This window comes from Convolutriloba macropyga, chromosome 15 (assembly GCF_964194025.1).
Source record: "Convolutriloba macropyga chromosome 15, txConMacr16.3, whole genome shotgun sequence".
NCBI lineage: Eukaryota > Metazoa > Xenacoelomorpha > Acoela > Convolutidae > Convolutriloba > Convolutriloba macropyga.
Window position 1 is genome coordinate 15,506,157 of NC_134482.1, and position 24,560 is coordinate 15,530,716.

Genomic DNA, 24,560 nt, shown 5'->3' on the forward strand with positions numbered 1-24,560 from the left:
TGTGTTTAAATTTTTTCACAAAAATCGTGGAATCCAGAATATAAGATCCAATGGCATCATTTAGACGATTTCTTAAAAAAATAACTCTTTTTCATTTGTATTAGTTTAGTTTTTTAAACTTTCGCTTGAGACATTGTTGCGCGTTTTCCAATTGGTAGTCCTTTTTAGGGTGAAGATTGAAAATTGATTCGGTATGGTCTCTTGAAATCAGATGACAGGAACTAAGGAGGGAACAAAGTGGCTTTTTTCCAATTAAAACGGAGCATCGAAAATCACTGGACGCAATCAACGTCAAATTGAAACGATTCAAAAGAATTTTTGATTGGATATAAACAAAAATTGTCGATATTTGACCAGAATGTCAGATAACCGAATTGAATAGTTGAAAAAAAAATTGCATTAAGCAAAAAATTAAGAATTTGTTGAAGTCTATTTTACAAAAAATCATCACTCCAACTGAGCGAATGATTATCCGCAAATTGATTGTCAACCAAAAGTTGGAAAAAAGTGCACGAAAAAAGAAGAACCTTGAACTATTTTAAGAACAATTGTTAGCAAAACAACGCGCCTTTTTGCGCCCTTTTAGAGAAACTTCAATTCTTCTCTTCCGCCAAGAGTATAGTCTGAAAAGCTGTAATGTCTACAACAAACTCAGAGATTTTTCTTAGAATGGTTAAAACATGCATCGATGAACTGGATTACAAAGATACTACACATTTATATATATATATATATATATATATATATATATATATATAAATATATATATATATATATATATATATATATATATATATATATAACGCATCCACCGCCCAAAAAGACTCAAGCCCTGCGCCTTGAATCAGTTTTTCTCAATCTCTATTCACCGCACCAAAAAACCCTAAATAGCAAACTGAACATTAATTTGTTTTCGTTTCGCCGTCATATGATTTTTTTTTGTTTTAATGGCTCTGACTACGCGTCTTTCTGGAGCAGTTTTTACGTGTTAACATAATTATTCCGTATTCTGCGGTTCTTACTTGAAATGATGCTCCCTTTTTCAACGCTAATGATCGCCTATAGGCAACTAAAGACAGATTATAAACCTTCAAAATCTTTATTGGCACTACCAACACTGGGTTTTGCAGACTTCAACTCAATAATGGGACGCTTATTTCGAGTCGGTTTGATCTGAAAATTTTTTGACGAATTCCTGCAGAAGTGCCTGAAAACTTCTTTTGGGGGGGGTAGCAAAACTACTAATATGAACTTCATTTCATTTGAGGGAGAGATTTTAATGAAATATATTTTCGTGAGTTATATAATAACTTCAATTTGTCTGCTGGTTACGACAAAAAATGAAAAGTTGCTCCTATAAGCGCAATTTTTGAATTTTGCGATAAACTCCGTTATTTCTTTTCAACGTATTCTCTGCATTCACTTCAGTTTTACAAAGTTTCATTATTAATTGAATCGATAGAAAATCGTGGTAACTTAGCGGTGAAACTTGTAGGGTTTCTTTTTTAGCTGTGATTTATTCAACGCATTCACCGCCTTCAACGCTATGAACCACGTTTATTTTTATCTCAAATCCTACGATTTTAAGCGTTAACACCTCGATGCGTGTAGGGAAAAACGCAAGTGTGTGTTTGAAATACATAAAAACAACCTTAGAAAAAACAGGAGCGGATAAAACGTAAATTTACGAGGGAAAGGGAAAAAGGAAAGAAGTGCTGAAAAAAATCTTAAAGGATTAGGTCGTGCTTTTGTTTGCCATTCGTTGCCGACATACGATGTCCAGTTTCATTTGATGACCTGCTGATGACCCTAAACGCAGTTTTGTGACCTCTACCGTCTGCCTGTGGGTGGTCTTTTGCTTCCTCCCTTCTGAGGAGTCTTCTTGGCTATTCCCAAGAGGACAAGCACCGAGTTCTTGAAGGACTGGCTCGCCAAGAAATAGAGAAAGAAGTTCATCGAGTTGTTCAGCAAAAGAGGGGTGTCCTAAATGGCAACACTTAGTTCTAATTACTAGAGTACCATTTTTACTATGAAATTACTCTGAACAGTCTGAAGGGGTGTTCTGGCTTTTTTTCTGCATATAATGACCAACTTTTTAAAATGTAAATATGCTCTTTCAGTACTGGCTTTACAAGTTAAAATGGAAATACGCAGATTCAGTACTGAAACACTCTGGGTGGTAAGCCCGGTCTCTCGGGTCGACGTTTCCCCAAAAACAGCAGGGAAAAAAAGGAAAATATGTGGAAGCTAAGACATTAAAACAGTTGGTGGACTCTCTTATATAACCACTGTGATAATAGGAGAGTCCAAATATTAGAGATTTCTACCACAGTGGTATCAAAAAGAGTGTTTTATGAAACAACTCCTATTTACACCCAGTCTAGTTAAGAGTGAAACCCAGGTTGATGTCCAGACCAAAATGGCCTCTGATCAGACCATCCCAGACAAAAGTGACTTCTGGTCAGACCGACTCAGATTTGTCTTCTTATCAGACTATAGTGCGGTCGAAGCTCCGTGTGCGCTCGAAAACTTCCTCTTATCAGACTATTGTGCGCTCGAATGTCACCCCCTGATCAGACTAGTGTGCGCTCGAATCCGCCTCTCATCAGACTAAAGTGCGCTCGAAATCGCTCCTAATCAGACTGAAGTGCGCTTAAAATGGTCTTTGATTAGGCTAAAGTGCGTTCAAAATAGTCTGATCAGAGAATGGATTTAAACATTAAAAAACATTTCTCAATATAGTTATAATATATTCATTTCATGAAAATTGATGTCTTCAGAAATATATTCAACTCAGGGAAAGCCAATTCTAAAAGTATTGCTAATGAAAAGAAATCCCAAGTGCCTAATTATACCTGAGTATGCCAAAAATTCATGTTTTTGACTGAATAGATGAGCATAGACAACTTTGCATAACAATGTCTTGATCTATAGTTTTTCCAAAGCTTTTCAGAAGGCGACCGGCAGTTGCTACCAGCTGGGCCTCTTGTTTTTGATCAATCCATCAGGCTCTCGATGTGTCTCTGATCATAATGCTGCTGTGTTGTTGACTTTTGGGAGAGACAATCTCTGTCAGTTAAAAAAAAAACTTCGCTCGGATCAGCCTCTGATGAGACTAGTGTGCGCACGATTCGGCCTCTGATCAGACTAGTGTGCGCTCGAATCGGCCTCTGATCAGACAATAGTGCACTCAAAACTGCCTCCGGTCAGACCGTCCCAGACCGAACTGACCTCTGAGCAGACAACTTCCAGACCATTGTCCAGACGAAAGTGAGCTCGAAGTTTTCTCCAGACCATGTAATTTGAGCGCACCAAGAACGTGTGTGCGCTCGAAGATGGTCTGATCAGAGGTCACTTCGTTCTGGACACCTCGACCTGGGAATTACAGCTGTATAGCTACATGTTGTTATATGTATATATATACATATATATATATATATATATATATATATATATATATATATATATATATATATTGGATCTTTTCCGTTTGTACCCCCACCGCCAGTCCGTACGTTACGCATCCCCGATTTACAGAGCGCGTGGCATTACATAGTAAATCTTTATGTAAAAATATGGCACTTGGGTCTGGGGGTGCAAATAATATGCACCTATTAAGCTGGAGGCACAAACGGAAAAGATCCACAGATTCTTTGTCATTACACTCTTACATTCATTGCCCTAACAATTAAGATTGGAGGAGCTATTATACTCTAATCCCTGGTACTTATAGGTGGATTAAGGATGAAATCTCGGCTGATAAGAAAAAGAGTAGCTTAGACAAACTATATCTATTTTCGCTTTGCATATGAAGATGCGATACAAAATGAAAAACAGAAGCTGAAATTGTTCAACGAATTCTGTAGTCTAAGTAAAAAATTGCGTAATCAAAATTGCGTAATAACATTGCGTAATCAGAATTTCTACATACAAACCTTGACCACGATTAGAAAACTGAAGAGAGTTCGTTTCACTTGGTGACCACTGATCCTATGAGCAGACCCTGTGAACACACAAAAATGCGAAAAAACTAGGAGACGTTTTTAACATGAACAATGAGTATACGAAAAAACCTATTTTACGGTATAGCTATCCAATGTAATTATTTGAACAAAAGCTCACAAATATTATTGAAATTTGTGGCACTGTAAGGTTGCATTACTTTTTCTCAGATACACAATAAATTTGGCTCATTCACTACATTATAATCAACTCCTGGCTGGTCGATCAAGTCCATGCTGGTATAAATATTGGGTTTTCCCATTATAGCCCCCATCTTTGTGGTCAGACAACCTATACCCCCCAAACATGGTAATTATACCATAATGGAGGCTATAATTTCATGGGGGGCTAATGGGAAAGACCCTAAATATCTGATGAACACACGACAAAAGATAGCCAATTAATAGCCAATTAATCATGTAATCTTCACAACATAGGTGAATGGTATGATCTTAGCAGGAAATATTTTATAAAGTAATATATCAGTAAGATCTTAGCATGAAAATTAAATCGGTATCTCATAAAAACTGATACCATTAATTATCAGAGCGCACTCGAAAAGTGCTAGCCGAAAAGATTGAATATTTATTGCAAGGGCTGATACGACCTGATAAGATTTGCGCGTCCTCGGATCTTACACGGTAAAAACACCCAAACCTCTGTTGCATTTTCATCTTGATTCTAAGCTTTTAAAAAAAGTAACCGTTTCGAGCGAGAGCCCTCAAAAAGCGCTTAAACATGAGTCTTATTTCGGGCACAACACTCAGCGTATCGCAGGACAATATATCTATTGTTTATCAAGTAGAATTTTTTATAACAGAATTGAACCATTCTATTTCAAGCCTATATTTTTACTTGAAAAAAGTATTAAAGATATGAAAACGAGTCATTTGCTTACTTAGGGAAACATGAAAATTAACAAGCATAGCCATTAGGTTAAATATTTAATATAATTATCCAACTGAGACTGTTCGAATCCCAGGTTGAGGTGAGCGTTAATGATCAGACAATTAAAAACGCACAGGGGGGGGGGGGGTGGGGGGTAAAGTGCGTTTTTGATTACAAAGACGAGCACCATATTAAAGTCTACGTACATCAACGAGCCTTCTAGTCAAAGAGTACATCAACGAGCCTTCTACGATCATCAACGAGCTAAATTCTGATCAAATTTTTAATTCCTTAAGTTTTTTCATATGCTAATTACCGGCCTCTGTCAATTGAATATGTTAAATGGTTTGTAAAATGCAACCGTGGAGAGATCTGTGAAACTCACAAGCGGCGAATGCGATCATGTTTAGTATGAAGAGAACAGAGAGAAAAATGAGTGAGATCGTGATCTCTCTGTCTTTCTTCTGGTTGCTGTCTTTTGCAACTGTGGACTCCTTCTGGTTTCGTCTCAGTTTCCACACTATGGCCACATTGGATGCTACTACAGACACCACTGGAACTACCAGAGTCAGGGTGAAAGTGTACACAGCTGTGCGCAAATCTAACACAAACAAGACCGTCCTTGCAAGTATTTAAAAGTGTTATCGGATCTATTCTGTTTTGCCCCCCCCCCCCCCCCCCCAATGTTTTTACGCCCCCCCCCTTACAAATTATATGTTGTTATATAGCACGTTACTATGTAAAACATAGCACGTGCGCCTGGGAGCGTAAAATATATAAGCCCACTAAGCTGGGGGGGGGGGGGGTGTATAAGCCCACTAAGCAAAACAAAATAGATCCGAGATTTCGATTCGATATAAAAAACTAATGTCAATAATTGACCACACTCACTAACCAAGTTGATTAATTCAAAAAATTTTTGCGTTGAGCAATAAGTTATGATTTTGTTGAAGCATACCTTTTACAAATAATCATCACTCTAGCTGATCAAATATTTAAACACAACACAAACAAGACCATCCTTGCTACTCAACTCGACATTTTTTTCAATTATTGACCTAATAGGTTAATTTTTTCTAAAAAAACATTAGGCAACTTCAGCGTTCTTAATTATTTGTGCCCTTTTCAGAAAAGCGGTTGCGGTTTTGGCTCTGAATCATACAGTAATGTTCATAAAGAAAGGTCTTTGTTTTACGTTTCTTTAACCAACAACGATGCAAAAAGTGCATGGATTCTCTAATATTGAATTACAGCAGCTACGAGAGAACTAAGGGTAGCTGAATAAAAAAGCAGCAGGGTTTTTTCTACCTGAATGTTCTTTTCTAAAGATTAAAGAACGCATTGATCGCTTTCTTGATATTTTCTCAAACCTTTTTTTAGACAACTTTTTTTGTTAGCAGTCCTCCATGTATCATTTTTAGTTGATACACTAATTAAGGAGCATAGCAGGAGATCAATTCTACACTCAAGTTCAGAATCGAAGAAACATATCGGAAGACCCAGTTATCAATGTATCCAATTACCACTTCAGATAATAATAAAAATAGTAATAATAACAATAATAATAACAATAATAATAATAATAATAATAATAATAATAATAATAATATTAATGAAAATAAAAATAAAATTAATAACAATAGTAATAATAATAACAATAATAATATTAATAACAACTGTGATCCCGCTCTAATTGTTGATAGAGGCAAGTTCCGATCGGAGCCGTGGGAACTGTTCGTTCTAGTACGTTTGATATAGAAGCTGTCTCTGAATGGAGTATATTTCAAGGAGTGATACTTAAATCTAGTGTGATGAATTGGACTTCTTTTTTGATAGAATATGTTTAATATTGTATTTAAACTTGACTCTGAACGATCTCAAGAAAAGAAATAGCGTTTAACACTTTATTCTGGCCACGATTAGCAACTGTTTTCTAACGAGCCTTTTATCGTCTGCAATTGAGTCTTAACATGACTCACGGACACTTAAACTGGACCTGTCAAAGCAGGCGTGAAATTAACAACAGCGCTATCTCCTATTGGAGATTATCAAATTATGTACAAAATGATTAATTATGTACAAAATGATTAATTATATAGGATATGTACTTTCATATGAGTTAAAAAGTAAAACTTTTAAGTCATTGTTACAGTGGGATATTCAATCTCTGTATCACAACAACAATAATAAAAAAAATAATAAAAATATTAATAATAATAATAATAATAATGATAATAATAATAATAATAATAATAATAATAATAATAAAAATAATAATAATAACAATAACAATAATAATAATAATAATAATAATAATAATAATAACAATAAGTTTTTCTGTGTGTGCGAGAATATGTTCATTGAAGTTGAACAAAAGAGATGAGCGCACCATTAAATCATCAGTCGATCCGTTTTCAGGTGCCTCCCAATTTATGAAATATCCAAGAACTGTTTGATTGGAGCACAACAAAAATTACCTTTTAACTACATTTGAAATATTATCATGATTGGTTTAAGCCAGATCAGAGTACATAAATCGTGAAAAAATTGAAAATCTGAAGACTTTTGAATATTTCCGGCCTCAATGTTTCCTCGAGAAATGAAATGAATCTTAAGAAAGATCCATCGGCCAAAGAACTATGTTAACATACATTTAATAACCCTTAATAATCTTGGAGGGTTGAAACAATGATGTATATTCGAGTAAAGCAGGCTGTTTGTCATTTGTTTTAACACATTCAATTTCTTACACAGACAAAACAATAAAAGTACTTGTTTCAAATGTTTGAAAAACAACAAAGGAACAATTGATGGTAAATAAGAACAAACTGTTACAAAAAAAATCAATCCTTGAAAAAGTTGCAATATCTAAGTTGGGTGGTGACTCTTGGTGAAAACTTTACTTCAAAAAATCTCAAAGGTTTTTAGATCATCTCAGATCAGTGCTGACAGACTAGCAAAAAAATTTCACTTTTCAACAGATTCTATACACGAGGCGAGTTGGTGGAAATTTGAACCAGGTATCCAGACAAAAAATTTTCATGACCAGACACTCCAGACAAAAAATTAGCCATGACTTGAACTAATGAGAATTAGCGCGACACAGCGTATTATGTCTCGACTTCGTTGGACAATGCGACTTGAATTAATGTGACTTGAATTAATGTGATTTGAATTAATGAGAATTTGCACTACACAGTGTATTTATGTCTCGACTTTGTTGGACAATGCGACTATGACTTGACAAGGCGACGATTCGATGTAACAAGACTATGACTCAAAAACACGCGACTTTGATCGGACAGAAAAAAACATGGTCATAGGCGTGAAGGTTGGCATAGTCCCAATAATTCGAGACATAAACGCGAGGTGTCGCGCTAATTCTAAGTAGCCTAGGTTGAACGTCCTCCCTAAATTTCACCCATTGTGTTGAAAGAGTGGAAGGTCTATGGGGGTAAATTGATGTAAGAGTGAGGGGGTAATTGGTAATTTTGTGTGGGGTGTTGAGGGGGGGGGGCAAAATGATGTAAGAGTTGGGTTGCAGTGGGAGAACTTTTGAGAAATTACCCCGCGACCGGAATTGCGTAAGAAGGGGCTGCAATGGGAAAGATTTTGATGAGCTACCCCCTGATCAAAATTGAGATGTAGGAGTGGGCTGCAATGGGGGGACTTTTGAGGAACTATCCCCTTGACGAAAAATAGAAGTAGTAATAGTCTTAGTCACAGTAATAGCAATAGTAATAGTGAAAGTAATGGTAATAGTTATTAGTAATAGTTATTAGTAAAAGCAATTAATTGCATTTTTTATATGCCTTTTTATCTGGAATTTTAAGTTTTGAAATTTAGGCTTAAATGTTCTCTAAAGTAATTTAGAATGAGTTAATAACCAGTTTATTTAAATCAAATCTTGGAGAAGAAAATTTTCAGCTAGAAATTTTTTTTAGCCACTGATTAAACTCTGATGATATATCGAAACTCCGATTATTAATTATTCATCGAAGTAACGCAACTATGAGGCAGAAATAATCAGAACATGAATATAAATACCTCGTTTTATGAATCAAATTAAAGTGATATTTCTCGATCCTGCAGGTTCATGAATCGCATTAAGAACTATTACTCGCTAGAAGTGTATGGCCCCGACCATATTTGTGTAAAATTTGGCTTTTTGCCGCCCTTGATACGCATGTTTCAAAAATTCACATCATTCAGCGCCGCTCTTTCACATTTGCGTCAAATAACGTATAAACCTCGACCCCGGGTTCTATTTCTCACCAGTGTAGTCCTTGGACACATCGAATCTGCACACTCCCACTGGGTTCAGCTCAAAGTAGTAGAACAGGTGGGAGTTGATGACGAGAGAAGAGACGAGAACAGAGACGCAGGTGATGAGAGCATGGTGGGCCTTGACAGTCCGGTAGTAGAACACTGGCATCCACAGGGCTAGCACTCGGTCGAACGAAAGCGCGATTAGAATATAGTTAGCTAAAATGAACATTTATCAAACTTTAGATTAATGGAACTCACTAGTGGTTTTTTCGCTATACAGTAGTTTTTTCTCACATGCGGCATTTTAACTTTGGCTTTCTGTTTTTTTATTTTTTGACGTGATTTTTTTGGATATTGTTTGTCCAATTCACTCATAGTCCGTTATAGTTTTAGTCTTTTGCTTAGTCAATGAAAGTTCTTTGAATTGTACGTCAGGACTTGTCTTGCTCTGATTTTTTTAAGCTTGACGTTTAAAAATCTTTTTTTGAAAAATTGTTCATCTGTTCACACAGTTCTATTCACAGCTTTATTGAGATACTAAAAATGATCGTGAAAAGATTTAAAGCCCAAAGTGAATAAAATAAGGTCAAGGCAGTTCCACTCATACCTCATGTAAAAAAGTAATACTCGAAACCTGGATTTCTCCTATTCGGGTCCAGGTGACAGCGCTAAAAGTTCTCAGAAAAGTAAGAATTTCGGCGAATGTGGTGAAAGGTTATAAGAATAACGGTTTTTAGTGTTGTTTTGCAGTGATCGAGGCGAATTATCAAATTTGATCGCTAAAAACCTCACTTCTAACAAAAATAAATTCTGAAAAAGATCAACGCAAAGTGGATGACTTCTGGCGCAATGAAGCAGAATTAGCTCCGCAGCAGGAGACATGTGCGTGAATCTGAGCAACTTAAAAAAAGAATTATTTGTAGGAATTGCTTTGAAAGCGGTAAAAAAAAATACCGCGGTCGAAAAAAATAGCAAACAACAAAATTATTCACTGTTAAATGTTGAGAAAAATTCACCGCAATTTTAAGAAAACTTACTGATTTCAACGCGTTCACCGTGCTTAAACCCACCTCGTTCAATTGCGGGTGCTTTGAATTAACAAATCGTCATCGCAAACCGTTTATTATTTGTTCCCATCCCCCTTTAGTGGGGGGGCTATATTTTCAAATGGGGTTTTTGTACATTCAATTCTAGCCGATCGATATATTCATCGTAGAGTGATATCATTAAAATGTCCGACCAGCGTGGAAAATATGTTTTAAACGATTTTTTTTTCATTTTCATGGTTTCCAAGGATTTATCGAGGTTTACATTTTTGTCAATAGTATACCGATTTCAGTTGATTTCCAAATATGTTGAAAAAAATTGACAAAATTCTCTACAGCAGTGTTATTGGTTTTACTTTTAGAGATAAGGGAGGGCTCCTGAACGGTTTCATTCGAGTTTTTTGGATAAACTTTTTGCTAAATTTTCATGAATTTCAGAATTTTTCAACCGAATTGCCACTAAATTTGCTTTTATGGCCACTTTGTGTAAGTTTTTCCAAAATAGAGGCCTGAAAACCTCTGCCACAATATTGTGAAACCAGAAAAAATTAATTTAACTTCCACTTCCTATAAGAGATCTCTTGCATTAAACTTTGTTCATTTTTGCTATTTCAACTAATATATATCCAAAATGGATCATTAAATTTTGATATTTTGAAACATTTCAGTTGCCAAAATGTTAATGAACTCAATGTCTTCTTTTAGATGTATAAATTAACTCAATTAAATATTTGGTTCAATAGCTAATGTCTTTAAGGACTTTCAAATAAAACATTTTCAAACAAATAAACGGATTTTCGAGACTAACCCTTTTTGTTCTTGATTTCTACATTGTGTCCTGGTCTCATAAGTGACCAGTCCTATCAATTTATGCTGAGCCATACATACAAAAATTTTTCTACTGTTTTCTTTTTCCTTTATAAGCTTTCCAATTTTTCATAGTTTCAATGGTTTCACCACCGTAACTCGTAAATTTTTTGGTAAAAATTTGATATGTGTCGGTACTTGCCTCTATTGACCTATGTCTTAATTTCACTAATAACAAGATGTTCAAGATGATCTGATTTTGACTTCATTTGAAAGCTTATGCTTTTTATGATATTTAAAAATATTTATTTAATTAAATTCAATAAAATTTTGAACTTTGTCACAATTTCTGTCCACATGTATGTAGTATCCTTAAAGACCGGTCACACCCTATTTCTAGCAAGCTGAATTAAATTATTGGCTGTGATGCTACGTTTTTTTTAAATTTTAAAAATGCGAATCTTGGATATCTGCGCACCTCTTAGGTTGTTTTTTTGCGAAAACATCACACTAATGGTGAGTTTTCCTTGGCGTTGACAAAAGCTGCAATTGAATCTATTTAAAGCTTGCATCGAATTGGTTACGGTTTTAAAGGGTTTGAAGCCGTTTTCTGTTTTAATTTATATGCTTTTTTGTTTTTGCCCGTTTTTTCGTTCATTTTGTAATTGTGCAACGGATTCTGGATAACGACAAGCATGCATTGCTTACTCAAGTGGTGTAAACAAACAAATCTCAATTGTTAACTCAGTTACACCCCAAAAAGAATAAAAGAAAGTTTTAAATGCCTTCATTTGATACCTTATGGTCTAAATCACTTAAAAAATAGTGGTCTTGAAAAAGAAAAATGGAAACTTACTTCCGAACCTTGCTGTTTCCGCTGATTTTTATTAAATTTCATGGAGTATCATTAATGGCAGATGTTTTTGCAGCGCAGCTTCATTTAGATTTTTTTGGTTTTATCTGATACCATTTTGTTTTTGTTATTGTGTTTTGTTTTAAATACAGACATCGAGTTTTGGTTGGAATAAGAGTTCGTTGTTATATGACATATAAGTCTATGACATATATGTGTCTTATTTTCACTTTAATGGCAGTTTTCATCGGTTAGATAGAACTGTTATTAATTTTATCCCTAAATTGCAAATCATTTTTGCTATGAAAATAGTCTATCAGAAAACACAAAATTTCATTTCCTTTAAGCAAACAAACATACGGGTTTTCAAACGTCTCAGCCTAACAAAAAATCCTTCTTTAAGACCTGAACTCGGTTCCAGAGATGGATTTCCGGTTGAAGAGTTAATCTTATAATTAATCAACTTCTTGTCCTAGTAGAAACGTTTGGTGGATAAATTAACCAGCTATAATTACAAATAAAATTAATTGACCATACGTTTCAAAGACAAAATTATTTCCGAATTCTGTCTGTTTTTATAAATAAAGATATTTTTTAAAACACGGCAAAAAAGCACTCGACACGGCAAAAAATGAGCAAGTTACTCTTATAATTGTCAAAATAAACAAAAATATGTTTTAAATTAATCATATTTATTACAAAGGCAAATATTGTTTGTTAGAGACGGACTAGCGCCCCTACCAAATAGAACTTGAACTAGCTTCCCACAAATTCCACAAAATAGCTGATTTTGGTGGAACATTGTTGCACAATTTTATTTTTTTCTTCATATTCCCCATTTTGTGTTTTAAGGAAGACGATAGTTTTAAGACTGTGGAATATGGACACAAAATTTGTTAATTGTTTTTTTGAAAGGTTTTAAAGCATGACATAGTTTTTGATGGCACACAATTTGTCACCAAATTCCCCAAAATAGCCAAATTGGGAAATTTGTGGAATTATTTGGGGACAAAAATTGAAGCAATTCCAAACATTTCTTTCGTAACCAAATTTCGCATTTTAAGATGCATTAACTTTGCATATTTTAAGATCTGACCTCCCCTGTGTTGAAAATTGTTCATACGAAGCAAAACGAGCACGTTAATTTGGACCGCCTCAATAATTTTTATCGTTTTTCTCGAAGTTGAAAAAGGATTTGGAGCAAAATTTTTGAATAAAAAATATGAATTTTGCTGAATTTTGAGAAAAATTGCTAAATTTATATGGTTATACTGGTTTTAAATTGCTGGAGTTTAAGTGTCTTTAAGCTCTGAAGTTTTGTTATCATAATACTAACAGGTAATAGTGCCAGCGCCAGAGAAGAAGCCGATGATTTTGCAAGCCATATTGTTGAGTGTCCTGATTGTGATACCAAACACTGGAAGTCCTTGGTCCAGAGTGATTCGGAGTACAGCCATGTTGTCAGCAAGAGCCAAACACTTCATAAACACAGTCCCACTAGAGTCACCTGAATCACATGTGGATATATTAAAAGAAACTAACTTCTGTGCAACAGGTCGTTGCTGGGTACAAATATAGCACTCAATATTTTCTTTCTTAAATTTTAATTGTTTTATTAAGTATACACTTTTAAATTGGCAGTAAATATATTTAGATCAGTAAGTGAAATCGTTTTATGATTCACAGAAAAACTGATCTGTTGAGTAACTGATCTGTTGAAAAACTGATCTGTCTGTGTCCTCTTTTAAACTCCAATATTGTGATATGTCAACTATCAATAGTGTGACAAGAAAAGTAACAGAACCTCAAAAACGGGAAAAGGTTCAAAAAATTTTTAAAAAACACAACAACCAACCCTTAAAGCTTAAAACCGCAAAAAGTATTAAATTTTAATACAAAGACGATGCGACTTTTTTATTGACCTTAAGCTAAAAGCTGAACAAAAAGAGAAAAATTCACAAAGCTCAATAATCTTTGAAAATGTTCTTTGAAAATATGCATTTTTAAAAGTCAACACGATCATAAGCTTTAGACTAAAAAACTAACTGGTGTCCTTGAAACTCCTTAGAAAGCCAATTAGAGTTGTCAAATAGTACGTTTTGATTTGAATTGCTCATTTCTGCAATTGACGTACAAAAAAGAAAAAAAAATGCGAAAATAGTAAAAAAGATTATTATAAAAAAAAGTCGACAGATTACAGTCCGAAATTTTAGGTGCTCTCAAAAAACAGCGATCACACTAAAACTAGACCTGCCATTGCCGGTCCTCCATTGGGAACATTTAATTTTTCCGAATTTTATGGATCATCTATTAGCGTACTGTTTATCCAAATTGGCAAAAAATGCGTAAAAAACCAAAAAACGTGAAAAATAGCAACAAAAATCAGTCGAATGTTCACTAAACATTAAACTTACAAATCCATGAGGAAATCAAAAATCAGACAAAAAACGTCTGAGTTTTATATTCTATGCTTGTTATAGATTGGGCTATCAATCTATAACGGGTTTTTTAATGATACCACTCACAACCCTCTACGATGAATACATCGATCGGCCAAAATTGACTGAAAAAAACCCTTTGAATATATAGTTCATCCCCCACTAAAATGGGTCGGAACAATTAGGAGGGTTGAAATCGTTACAATAGAAATATCATCAATAACAGTACCTTAAAACTATGAACGGTAATTCAGGAAAAGAAGTTTGATAATGTAGGTTTTTACCACAACAAAATACAGGATTTGACTTCCGCAGTTGAATCTTGTCGCAAAGGACGTTTGCAAAAATCCAAAAAATGTGAACAAATTGAGCAAAAAAAATTATTCTTTTTTTTCACGGAAGATAAACATACTATTTTGAAAGTTTGTTTCGAATTAAGTAAAGAAATACAAATTTAAAATTTGGATTTTGCAGACAATTTTTCAAATTGTAATTTTGAGGGTTTTCTGAGTTGAATCTGACGTATGATTTATGACCGAAATTAGTAATTTATGACAGCCTGTAAGGCATATCTTTTAAATTAAATAGTCAGTTGGCAAAGTCATTTTCGAAGTCAGAAAGATGAAAAGGTCGCAAAGCTGATTCTGAAGCACTTATTTAACGTTGTAATGGAACAAAGAGAATTGTTGTTGTTGTTTTTGATATGACATGTTTAACTACAAAGAAAAATAGTGCTGCTTAACGAGGCTCTCCGCTTTAACTTTTAGAAAAGATAAATAAAACGTCTTTTTTTTGAAAAACAATACAAAAAATTTTTGTTGAAGTGTCCAAAAACGTTGGGCTTAATACAAACTTCTATACATTTTAAAGTAACGACGTTTACTGTTTTTTGTTTGTAAAAAAATTTTTAGAAATGTATTTAAAATTGACAACCCGTACCGAACTAAAAGTGTAAATCAGTACTAGGCAATTGTAAATGCAAGTTTCCCATGTAATAGAATTTGCTCGGTTTCTTGCTTGAAATTTGCTTCTTTCAAGCGTATTTCAACGGCGCAACAGACAAAGTTCAATCAGTCATGGTCGCGCTGTAAAGAGAACAACGGTCTAGGGAGCGGAAGACCCTAGGTAACTTTATTTTTGCACTTGGCCCAAGTCCGACCATTGTAAAATCAGATTAAACGCAAGTCTGACAAACCAAAAAAAATGACATGATTCAGTCTATGATGAGGAACAATGAGGAATTGCATTTATACTGACCCGGTACTGAAACGCACTTGGAGTTAGGCAGAGGAACCTGATTAAAGTTCATTGGAATACTCCATTTATTCGTATAGTTGTTCAGAAAAATCTAATTCTTTTATACTGGAATTTTTATATCGTATTTCCAGTAGCAAAAAGCTTTGAAGAAAACTACTTATATAAGGAAAATAAACGACAGCAACTTTTTTTGAAATTTCTCACTTTATTAATTTTTTTGCAACTAATATCAAAAGTCCAATCTGTTTATAGTAGGCTTTTTTACGTTGTTAGCTCGCAGTTATAGTTATTCTTTTCAAAAGCCATTTAAAATTGTATTTTAGTTTTTTAATTTCTTCCTGTAAACAGGCCCATTATATTAAAACAAGCTCGAAATTAATGTGTTTGCAATATTACTACCCAATAGACGCTTACTGAAAGTGAGCTTTTGCATATTTGAGGAAAACTCCGGGGCAGATACTTATAAAAATTATTTCACGTCCAATTTTTAAAAACTGCTCAGATGAGAACTAAAATATTTGCACAATATGAAAAAATTAAAATGGCATCAAAACACAGCGATTACAGATAAAGACAATTGTTTTGAATAGTTTTGAATTGTTTTGGTTTTCCTAATTAGTCTTTCTAAAAAGTCTAGTCTATTCGGGAAGTTCATCGCAATTGCACGCACTTGCGATGAACTTCCCGGATAGGCTAGACTATTTAAAAAGACTGTTTATGAAAACCATAACGAAGCTCGAAATCAGAGGACAAAACAAAGAAACATAGCAAGACACGTCATCAATCAAAATCCAAAGAATTGATTTGACTTATAACCTGAGAATTATCACTCGTACAGCAGCACCAAATTAAGACAGTCTACAATGCCCGTATGGCCCTAAATGCGCAAATTTTGACAAGAAAACCTAAAAACAGAAAAAGTTTTGATGATGTTGTTGCCATGGTGATGCATCATATTACTCCAAATGTAATTTTTGTGATCAATTTCTATGTCTTGCCTGAGTCGTTGATCATAGAGGACACTTTGTATGTTAGGGTGTTGCCAATGAGTCCCATGATACCAATCACCAGAAGGCTTATCCGAGACGCATTTATTGCAGAGAGATACGGATTAACCTGAAACATTGTTCACAATCATTTTGATAACACAGGACGGTAACAGATGCGAAACATGAGTACCAAGGCACGAAATTCAATATGTCCCGACCGAAATGAACGCACAAGGGGATGTCGTGCGCTCAAAGTTACACGGTCTGGAAACACGAATGAAAGCATGATAGTCTGATCATAGACAACTTTAAACTTTAACAGTAGTTAAACAAGAAAAGCTCGCTTTCACCATTAATTCACCCCTAATTAGAGGGGATTAGGTGTAATGCGTATTTCACTCCTATTTGTCGGAGAAAAAAGTGTACGATGGTATTTTTTTTTAAAAATGCTCTTTATTTGCACTCTTTTCTCCACTCTTTTCAAATTCTTTGCAAAAAGTGGAATTTAGGGCGACCTGATTTAAAAAATACACTATACATAATTACCATTAAAACCAATTGGAGACCACTAATCCTAGTATCAGTTCGCGCAATGGTTAAAGCAGAAAGTGACAGTAACATTTTCTACAAGGGGAAAAAACGGGATCAATCCTCACTACCTCCTTCCTTTTTCATTTTTTTTTGAAATTACAATCTTACAGTTACACTCCTCCACCCTTAATTAAGTGGATACATAGGGGTGTAATTTTGTTGTTTTAACACTCCTTACACTCTTTTCCGTTTAAAAAAACAGGTACAGAAGTATGTAATATAGAAATTCTTGGAGTTGCATGTACTTAGAGATATATGGTAAAAATAAAAAAATTTCAGTTGCGGTTAGTTTTCAAGTGCAAAATATTTTTAATTTCATCCGAAAATTTTGAAGAGCATCATACCGAGTGGTCGCTGAAGGCTTATCACCTATTATAAAACTCCACTGAGCTTTTTTTGAATTTCCGCAATTCAATAGACTTCTTTGGAGCATCGCCTAGCGTTGATTGCATTGTCCCTAGATGGTCAGATCAATACAAAAAAAAGACAATTGCTTTTAAAAAAAAACATGATAAACTTAGTTTCTCAAAGTTGGATATATTTCGAAAATAGCTGTGATAGCTGATCGGAATCAATAATGAAGAAAACGTTCAGATTATGAAAATAGTGTGGTGTAATGGTGTTTTTACCAGTTTGCTTTTACTGAATATAAAATACTGGTAGCACCATTGCATAGAACAAACTCCAAAAAAATTCCGACTCCATGAAACAAAATCCCATATTTGTACACCGGGTAGAGAAACTCCACAAAAATCTTTATTATTAAGTTTTGGCTCAAAACTTTACCGTCTGATATAAGATGGAAATGAATTTGTTGCTTTACTGATTTATAAACTTTTTGCGGTCGTGGAAAAACAGTTTATTGTCAATAATAATTGATAAAAATTATTAAGCCGCCTTAAGGCAGTCAGGAAAGTTGCATTCTACTACCATTCCATTGGGCCTTATTGAGTATTTCAAAGACTACTGGAATAATTGCTTTTAATAACAAATTAGATAAGAAGAAGTAGTTCCCAAAGTTTGTTTGTTCTGTAAACGTGTTGCCTTTTTTAATGTTTCCTGAATTGTAATTGTAGTGATTATAAGTGAACTCCTTGTGCATTGAACAAACGACATATTGAATGCTCTCCTGTACATTATAGCCAAATTAGTTCTGATTGCCGTAGAAAATGTCCAAATCTAGCTCAATTGAGGTACATTTAATGCTATCTGCTAACTTCCCTCCTGTGCTAAAGGTCTTTATGTATCTGAAAAACCTTGTTCATGCTCTTTTTCTTTTCGAACATTTCCTTCTAGCATCCAAATTTTGCTTCAATTGTCCTTTTTAAAAATTAATCTTTTGCTTGTTGTACTTTTGTTTAATTCTTATCAAATGGATGCCAATTTCGACTCCCAAGCATTGTTTTCTGCTTCTGCATTTCTCATTTCTTTTTAAATCCATTTTCTCTCATTTCATTTTCTTCTACTGTTAACTTAGGTTTGTATTCATCAAGTGATTCCGTAATTTAAAAGACGAACTAAAATCGCTATTCTATTTTCTAAATTCAGTGTCTTGTATTCTGTCAACTGATTTTGTTATTAAAAAATTAAATCATGATTAAATTGTGATTGATTTTTTCTTTTAGAAAGTTTTTTTCCTACTTGGTTTTGATGTAGCTTCATCTTTTGTACAGAATTTTTGTCAACAAACTACGGCAACGCTCTTTCGATAGTGTTGTGATCAGTGATGCCTAGTTTCACGACGTCTGTCTTCAAATTAGCTTTCGAAGACACTAGATCAATTATTGACCTTGTCCGCATAGTTTGACGTGTGTATTCTTTCTTGTTGGAAACTGCTTTGAGTTCCAAAACTTTTTTTAAGTTCTTTTTTTTTGAAATGTGTGTTGTTCGACCGGGATATCTTTAAATTGAAATCACCATATATGATGTGTTCAATGCGGATATACGACCTACACTGAATATATGATCCGTCTATTTTTCTTTTAAACTAGTACAACCCCAATTGAATTTTTTACTGCTAGTATTTCATAGGAGAGCAACTTGTTGTAATTATAACAGTCAGCAACTGTAACTTTTTCTTTTATGACTTCCTAAATAAATTACATTTATGTTTATTAGAAGTTGAAACTTCATTGTCCCTTTTGAGAACCAAAGAGCTACCAAAGAGTAGTATTTTGAAGTAGACCGTAGTCGTCCATTTCACTTCCATACAATTTTCTTGCTGCAAAGATCAAAAACAAAGGAAAAATGCCTGATTTTGGTTTTCATATCCCATAGTTACCTATAGACGGGAATAAGAACTGTCTTTCCGCGTAAAATTGCCTCCTGTATTTCATGAGTTCAATTTGTCACCTGTGTGGTAATTTCTGGTCATCCTTCGGCTCACAATCTTTTGTCAGATGAGAGACAGCATTTTATTTACTAGAAAAAAATATTTTTGAGTTACTGGTCAAGATTTTTGCTACAAACAATTATTTCCTATCTTTCCTAGCAGCCGCTCTGTGAAAAACCGCTTTCAGACTATAGAGTTTTGAGTAGTGAAGCAGTCTTGGTTCTTTCTTGTAACGTTTTTTGACAACAATTATTTACTATTGTTTTTTTAGAAAGTCTTTTTTATGTAGGTTTGTTTTCAACCCTGTTTTCCTACTTTTCTTTTCTTCTGTGATGTTCAGAAAATAATAGAGTACATCAATTGTGAAAAGTAGGTTATCGTCAGATAAACTGAAAACTTTTTTCATTTGCAAACACTGACAAAATTTTAGGACTGATTATCTTATCGATTTTGAGCGATAAAGAATTGAACGAGTAAGCAATCAGTTATCAGAGAAAAAAAGTTAAGTACAATTTACTGCATTATTATAGCACAGCTTTTGCTCAATGTTTTTTACAGTCATGTTTTCAGATCCCACCTATACCTGCGCTCTTAAAGTAGTTTTAAGAGTTTTTAGTTTTCATACAAAAAAAATGTGTTTATCTCCTAGTATTTATGGCTATTCAGTTAGTTTCTTTTAAGTGATATCTTTATCTTGTGAGGTCGTGCCTTTAAATTTTGTAAGGCGGTGAACCTGTAAGATAGTCATCCTATACGCCATCCTATAAATTAGCGATTTGTGGTTGCCCGTGGGCTTCAAGGTTACAGGTCAGTTTAAACATTTGTCACCATTGTTGCATAAACTGGGCTAATAAATACGCTCAAAACGTTGAAATAAGCTAAAAACAATTAAAACATGAACTGGAAGGTACATCCATTCATTTTCATTTATGATTGAAAATATATCCATCCATCGCAAAAAAAGTTATGTGATCGTCATTGAAATACCCGAATGATTACAGCAGGGAAAAGATTTTCAGAGTAACCTAAAAACTATTACTGGCAACAAAAGAAAAAATAAGCAAGTCTATAGCCGTATTCTAGAAATACAAAGTAATTTCAAAATGAACTGCACCATGACGTTGAAATTTTATCGACTAAAAGTGATTTTTTTAAAAAAATACTTGAAACCAAAAACCTCAACTGAAGAATATCCGAGGACCAAAGAGATGACTATGCTGTAAGATATCACAAGATTCTAGCGAAATTGTTCTTTCTAGGGGTTAAAATGTGAATGTTTATCTTTCGTGAATGTAGGAGTCTTGTAAAACTCTATGTCACAAAAATATAATTACTTTCAGGCTTTAAAAAAACTAAAATTTTAGTCAATGTGGCAAAAAATACGTGCACGAAAAAGATTGAAATCATCTGTAGCAGTAGAAAAACTGGATGTATAACTTCATCCAATCAGAGACTGAGAACAAACTATTCTCTTTTACATAGAAAGAACTCTACTAACTATATTCAGTCTAATAGAGTAGTTGCACGATGTGCGTATCTCTGATTCGGGTGTTATTCTTTATAACCACCGTTATATTTGAAATATATCTTCAGTGTTTTACTGAGTCGGTTAGTCTGAGAGATATAGGTAAGCCAACTTCGCGCGCAGAAGCATGCAGCCCTCGCTCTTCATACCTAAAGGCTGTAAAAGGAGCCCACAGCGGGTCTGCCTTACATCTATCCCCTTAAGCTGTGGCAGTTATTATGTTACAAAGTTTGACTTTCTGTTGCAATAAAATTGTTTTTTAATCTAACAAACGTTTGTAACAAAATACAAATAGACCAAACCAAAGTTAAATGTCTTTGTTTTTAATTAAATTTCAAACCAAATGTATATACATTCGAATTGTGCAACATTTTATCGTGTTTTTATCAAATAATGACTGAGGTTAATGTTTGCCCAATTCTGCCGAAAAGTTAGTATTCCCTCGATTTTAAGAGAAAGGAAAATCTTAATTTGCAAGATTCTTTTATGACGAAGCTTTGCCTGCGAATGAAATACGAATAAAATATGGCCATTTGGAGTGTTGTGCATGTTTTTTCTTGCTAACGATGAAAACTGGTCAAAGTTGAATTGTTTTTCATCAAAAGTGTTTCAACCAACTTCATTACGTGAAAACTTATTTTGACAAAGTTTTCCTCTCCATGTTTCTGTAACAAAAGAAATCTTTTTGTTGGGGAAGATGTTAAATATAGTGCGGCGCAATGTTACCCAGGTTGAGATGCCAGACCGAAAATAGGTCTGGTATGTTTAGAACATCCCAGGAGCATGCCCCGTATTCATACCTTAACAGACGGAGAGTACCTATTTCCAGATTTTCATAAGTTCAAAAATTATTGTGCATTCTTCGTTTCTTGCATTCATGTCCAGACTTTCGTGCACTATTGTCCAGAGTTTCATGCGTTCTCTAGACTTTCGTGTGGTCACTAGACAAAATTTTTTTGCGCATTCTTGTCCAGACTATCGTGCATTCAATTCAGTCAGAACATATACACTTCATTTCTGGGCACAGCTTGTGTATGCGCTGCAAATGCTTAATGGTTATTCAACTAAAGACGCTTGGATTAAAATTTCTTAATTGTGAAACAAAATAACCGGTTGCATTCCGCCTCCTCCTGTCCCATCTGATGAATCCATTGTTGTCTCCACAATCAAGTCCCAAGTGGCATTGACGTCCTCCTGTTTACAAATCAAAAAATTTCTCTCATTAGACAGAGACGTTACAGTAATTTAACTTTTTTTTACGATTCACAGAATTTGAATTGTTTTGGGGCGCTGTATTTTGATACGGCTCAAAGAGGAGTAATGGTGACCTATTTTTACACCGGCAATTTGAAAAAAGAAAACGTGAAAAGTGATTAGGCCAATCTGCTGAGAAAAAAAGTAAAACACGAAAACTAATGTAGAGTGGTTTTTTTCATTAATTAAGAAAATAGAATTTGAAAAATTTTGAGCCCAGTGAGCAACTTTTTAGATCACGAGCGGGATTTTCAAAGCAGCATCTGTGTTTTAACTTTGAAATTTTTCGGCCAATGCAGTGTTCTTAATTATAGCAATCAGTAATTGTACGTTTGCAAGCATTCTTAACCAATCGAAGCAAACATTAGAAAATAAGATATGCATATATACATATGTATATGAATAAATATATATGTAAATGTAAATAAATATATTTGTATGTACGTAAGTATTTATATATATATATATATATATATATATATATATATGTGTGTGTGTGTGTGTGTGTATGTATGTATGTATGTATGTATGTATATATAAGTATACACACATATAAATATATATATATATATATATATATATATATATATATGTATATATATATATATATTTTATCTAACATTAATAACAAAACGAAAATGGAAAAAGATAAAAATTAGACCGAAAAAATTAGACTGCACTTCATTAGATCAGACATGAGACCTGTGTATAATGCAACACGGTAACAAGTCAAAAAAACAGAGCTGAAGGGCAAAACTCAAATGCACATTTCTGTTTTTGAAAACAACCAATGCCAAAATGATTAAAATCAACACATAACAGCTGAATTCACTACAAGGTTTATTTCTACTTAATAGGAACTAATTGAGACCTGTCATTTTCCAAAATAGGGCAGACGATTACAAAAATTGGCAAACACCAAAAGAAAATCAGTAAAAAGTAACAAAACGATGACACCAACGTCTAAACTATTTTAAAAAATCATAAGGATGGAGGAAGGAAAACTCATAAATGGTCAATCAACCAAAAATGACTTTTTTTATAAGAAAATTTGTAGTATCAAAGCCAGAAAACGTTTATTTGAAAACAAAACCGTTACAAAGGTTGGATTTTTGTTAGCTAGAAAGGATAGACCTGTCGTTACAGAGACCAACTCGCAAAAATAATGGGAAAAAATGACAACGTTTAAAAAACAAATTTTTTCTCAATATAATTGTTTGATAATTATTTAATATTTTAATATAAATTTTTTCAAAATTTCAACAAATTAAAATTTTTTAACTTAAAACAAAACAGATTACCTTGCATCTGTTCAGGAAGCCAGTCGTGCTTTTCATTAGTAAAAACCTAACCATAAGACGACGAGAAATCAACCATGGGCAAAAGTCAATCATTCACAAACAATTGGTTGCCACCAAAACCATGGAATATTGAAAATAATAAAAAAAACACTAATTGACCAAAAAATTGTGAATTGGCTTGGTCTGTTTTATTTTAAACGGTCTTCTTTGTAAAGACTCTTGGTGAATTAAATATAGCAACTCGACAAAAAACGTTTTGAAACTGTTTGCTCTTTTTTGATATTAATTGGGTCTTGTTTGTCAAAAGTCTAGGAAAAAGCAATAAAAAGAACGACGATTATTTTTAGTCATCGAAAAGTGACGAAGTTCTAACAAAAACATTTTTCTAAGACATAAAGGCATCAGTCAAAACACAAAAAAAACACTGAAAACATTGTTCGGAGCAGCAGAAAATTGAGGAGCCTTACCAATAATGGAACTAAATTAAGGGTTGATAAGAATGGGAAAAAGGGGAAATTTAAAATTTTTTGTTCGAAAAAATTACTTGAAATTCATGAAAACCATTAGCTATAGACTGGAATCATTGAAAAAGATTCATTTAAACTTCCATGAGAAGCACTTAAAGTCTTTATTGTCACGAATGTGCCGTACAAAAACACAAATTATAATAATTAGAGGCAAAAAGTAAAAAATTTTATAAAAATTTGGGAGACAGGTTTTTCGCAGCCATTAAAACTATAATTTTTTTCAGAAAAATCTTCAAATATGCTTTTGCACGTTTTTTGACGCCAAAAACCGCCAAAAGTGCCAAAAACCGGAAAATATATTTTGAAGATTGGTAACAAGAAAGCCAATAAACCATTAGTTCAACATAAATTAACTATAAACAGTATCTTTTATTTCGTTTGGAATAATTTTTGCCCTGCATAAATTGACACTATGCTACCATGGACAGAAAACTAGAACAGAAGGCAAACTTCAAAAAAATTAATGATATATCCTTAGTAT

General features: G+C 33.7%; 1 protein-coding gene across 2 annotated transcripts in view; it reads right to left on the reverse strand.

Annotated features, from left to right (window-relative positions):
- Positions 1-1,667: 1,667 nt before the first annotated feature.
- LOC142354048 (mesotocin receptor-like) overlaps positions 1,668-24,560 on the reverse strand; it is a 66,175-nt gene continuing 43,282 nt past the window's right edge. For both annotated transcript variants that reach the window (XM_075406317.1, XM_075406318.1), the window contains exons 2-8: positions 22,108-22,191; positions 16,559-16,676; positions 13,202-13,372; positions 9,166-9,375; positions 5,276-5,491; positions 3,936-4,003; positions 1,668-1,983 (exon numbers count right to left, since the gene is read on the reverse strand). In XM_075406317.1, coding sequence (XP_075262432.1) covers positions 1,831-1,983; positions 3,936-4,003; positions 5,276-5,491; positions 9,166-9,375; positions 13,202-13,372; positions 16,559-16,676; positions 22,108-22,191 — 1,020 coding nt within the window. In that variant the 3' untranslated portion in view covers positions 1,668-1,830. The remainder of the gene's footprint in view (positions 1,984-3,935; positions 4,004-5,275; positions 5,492-9,165; positions 9,376-13,201; positions 13,373-16,558; positions 16,677-22,107; positions 22,192-24,560) is intronic.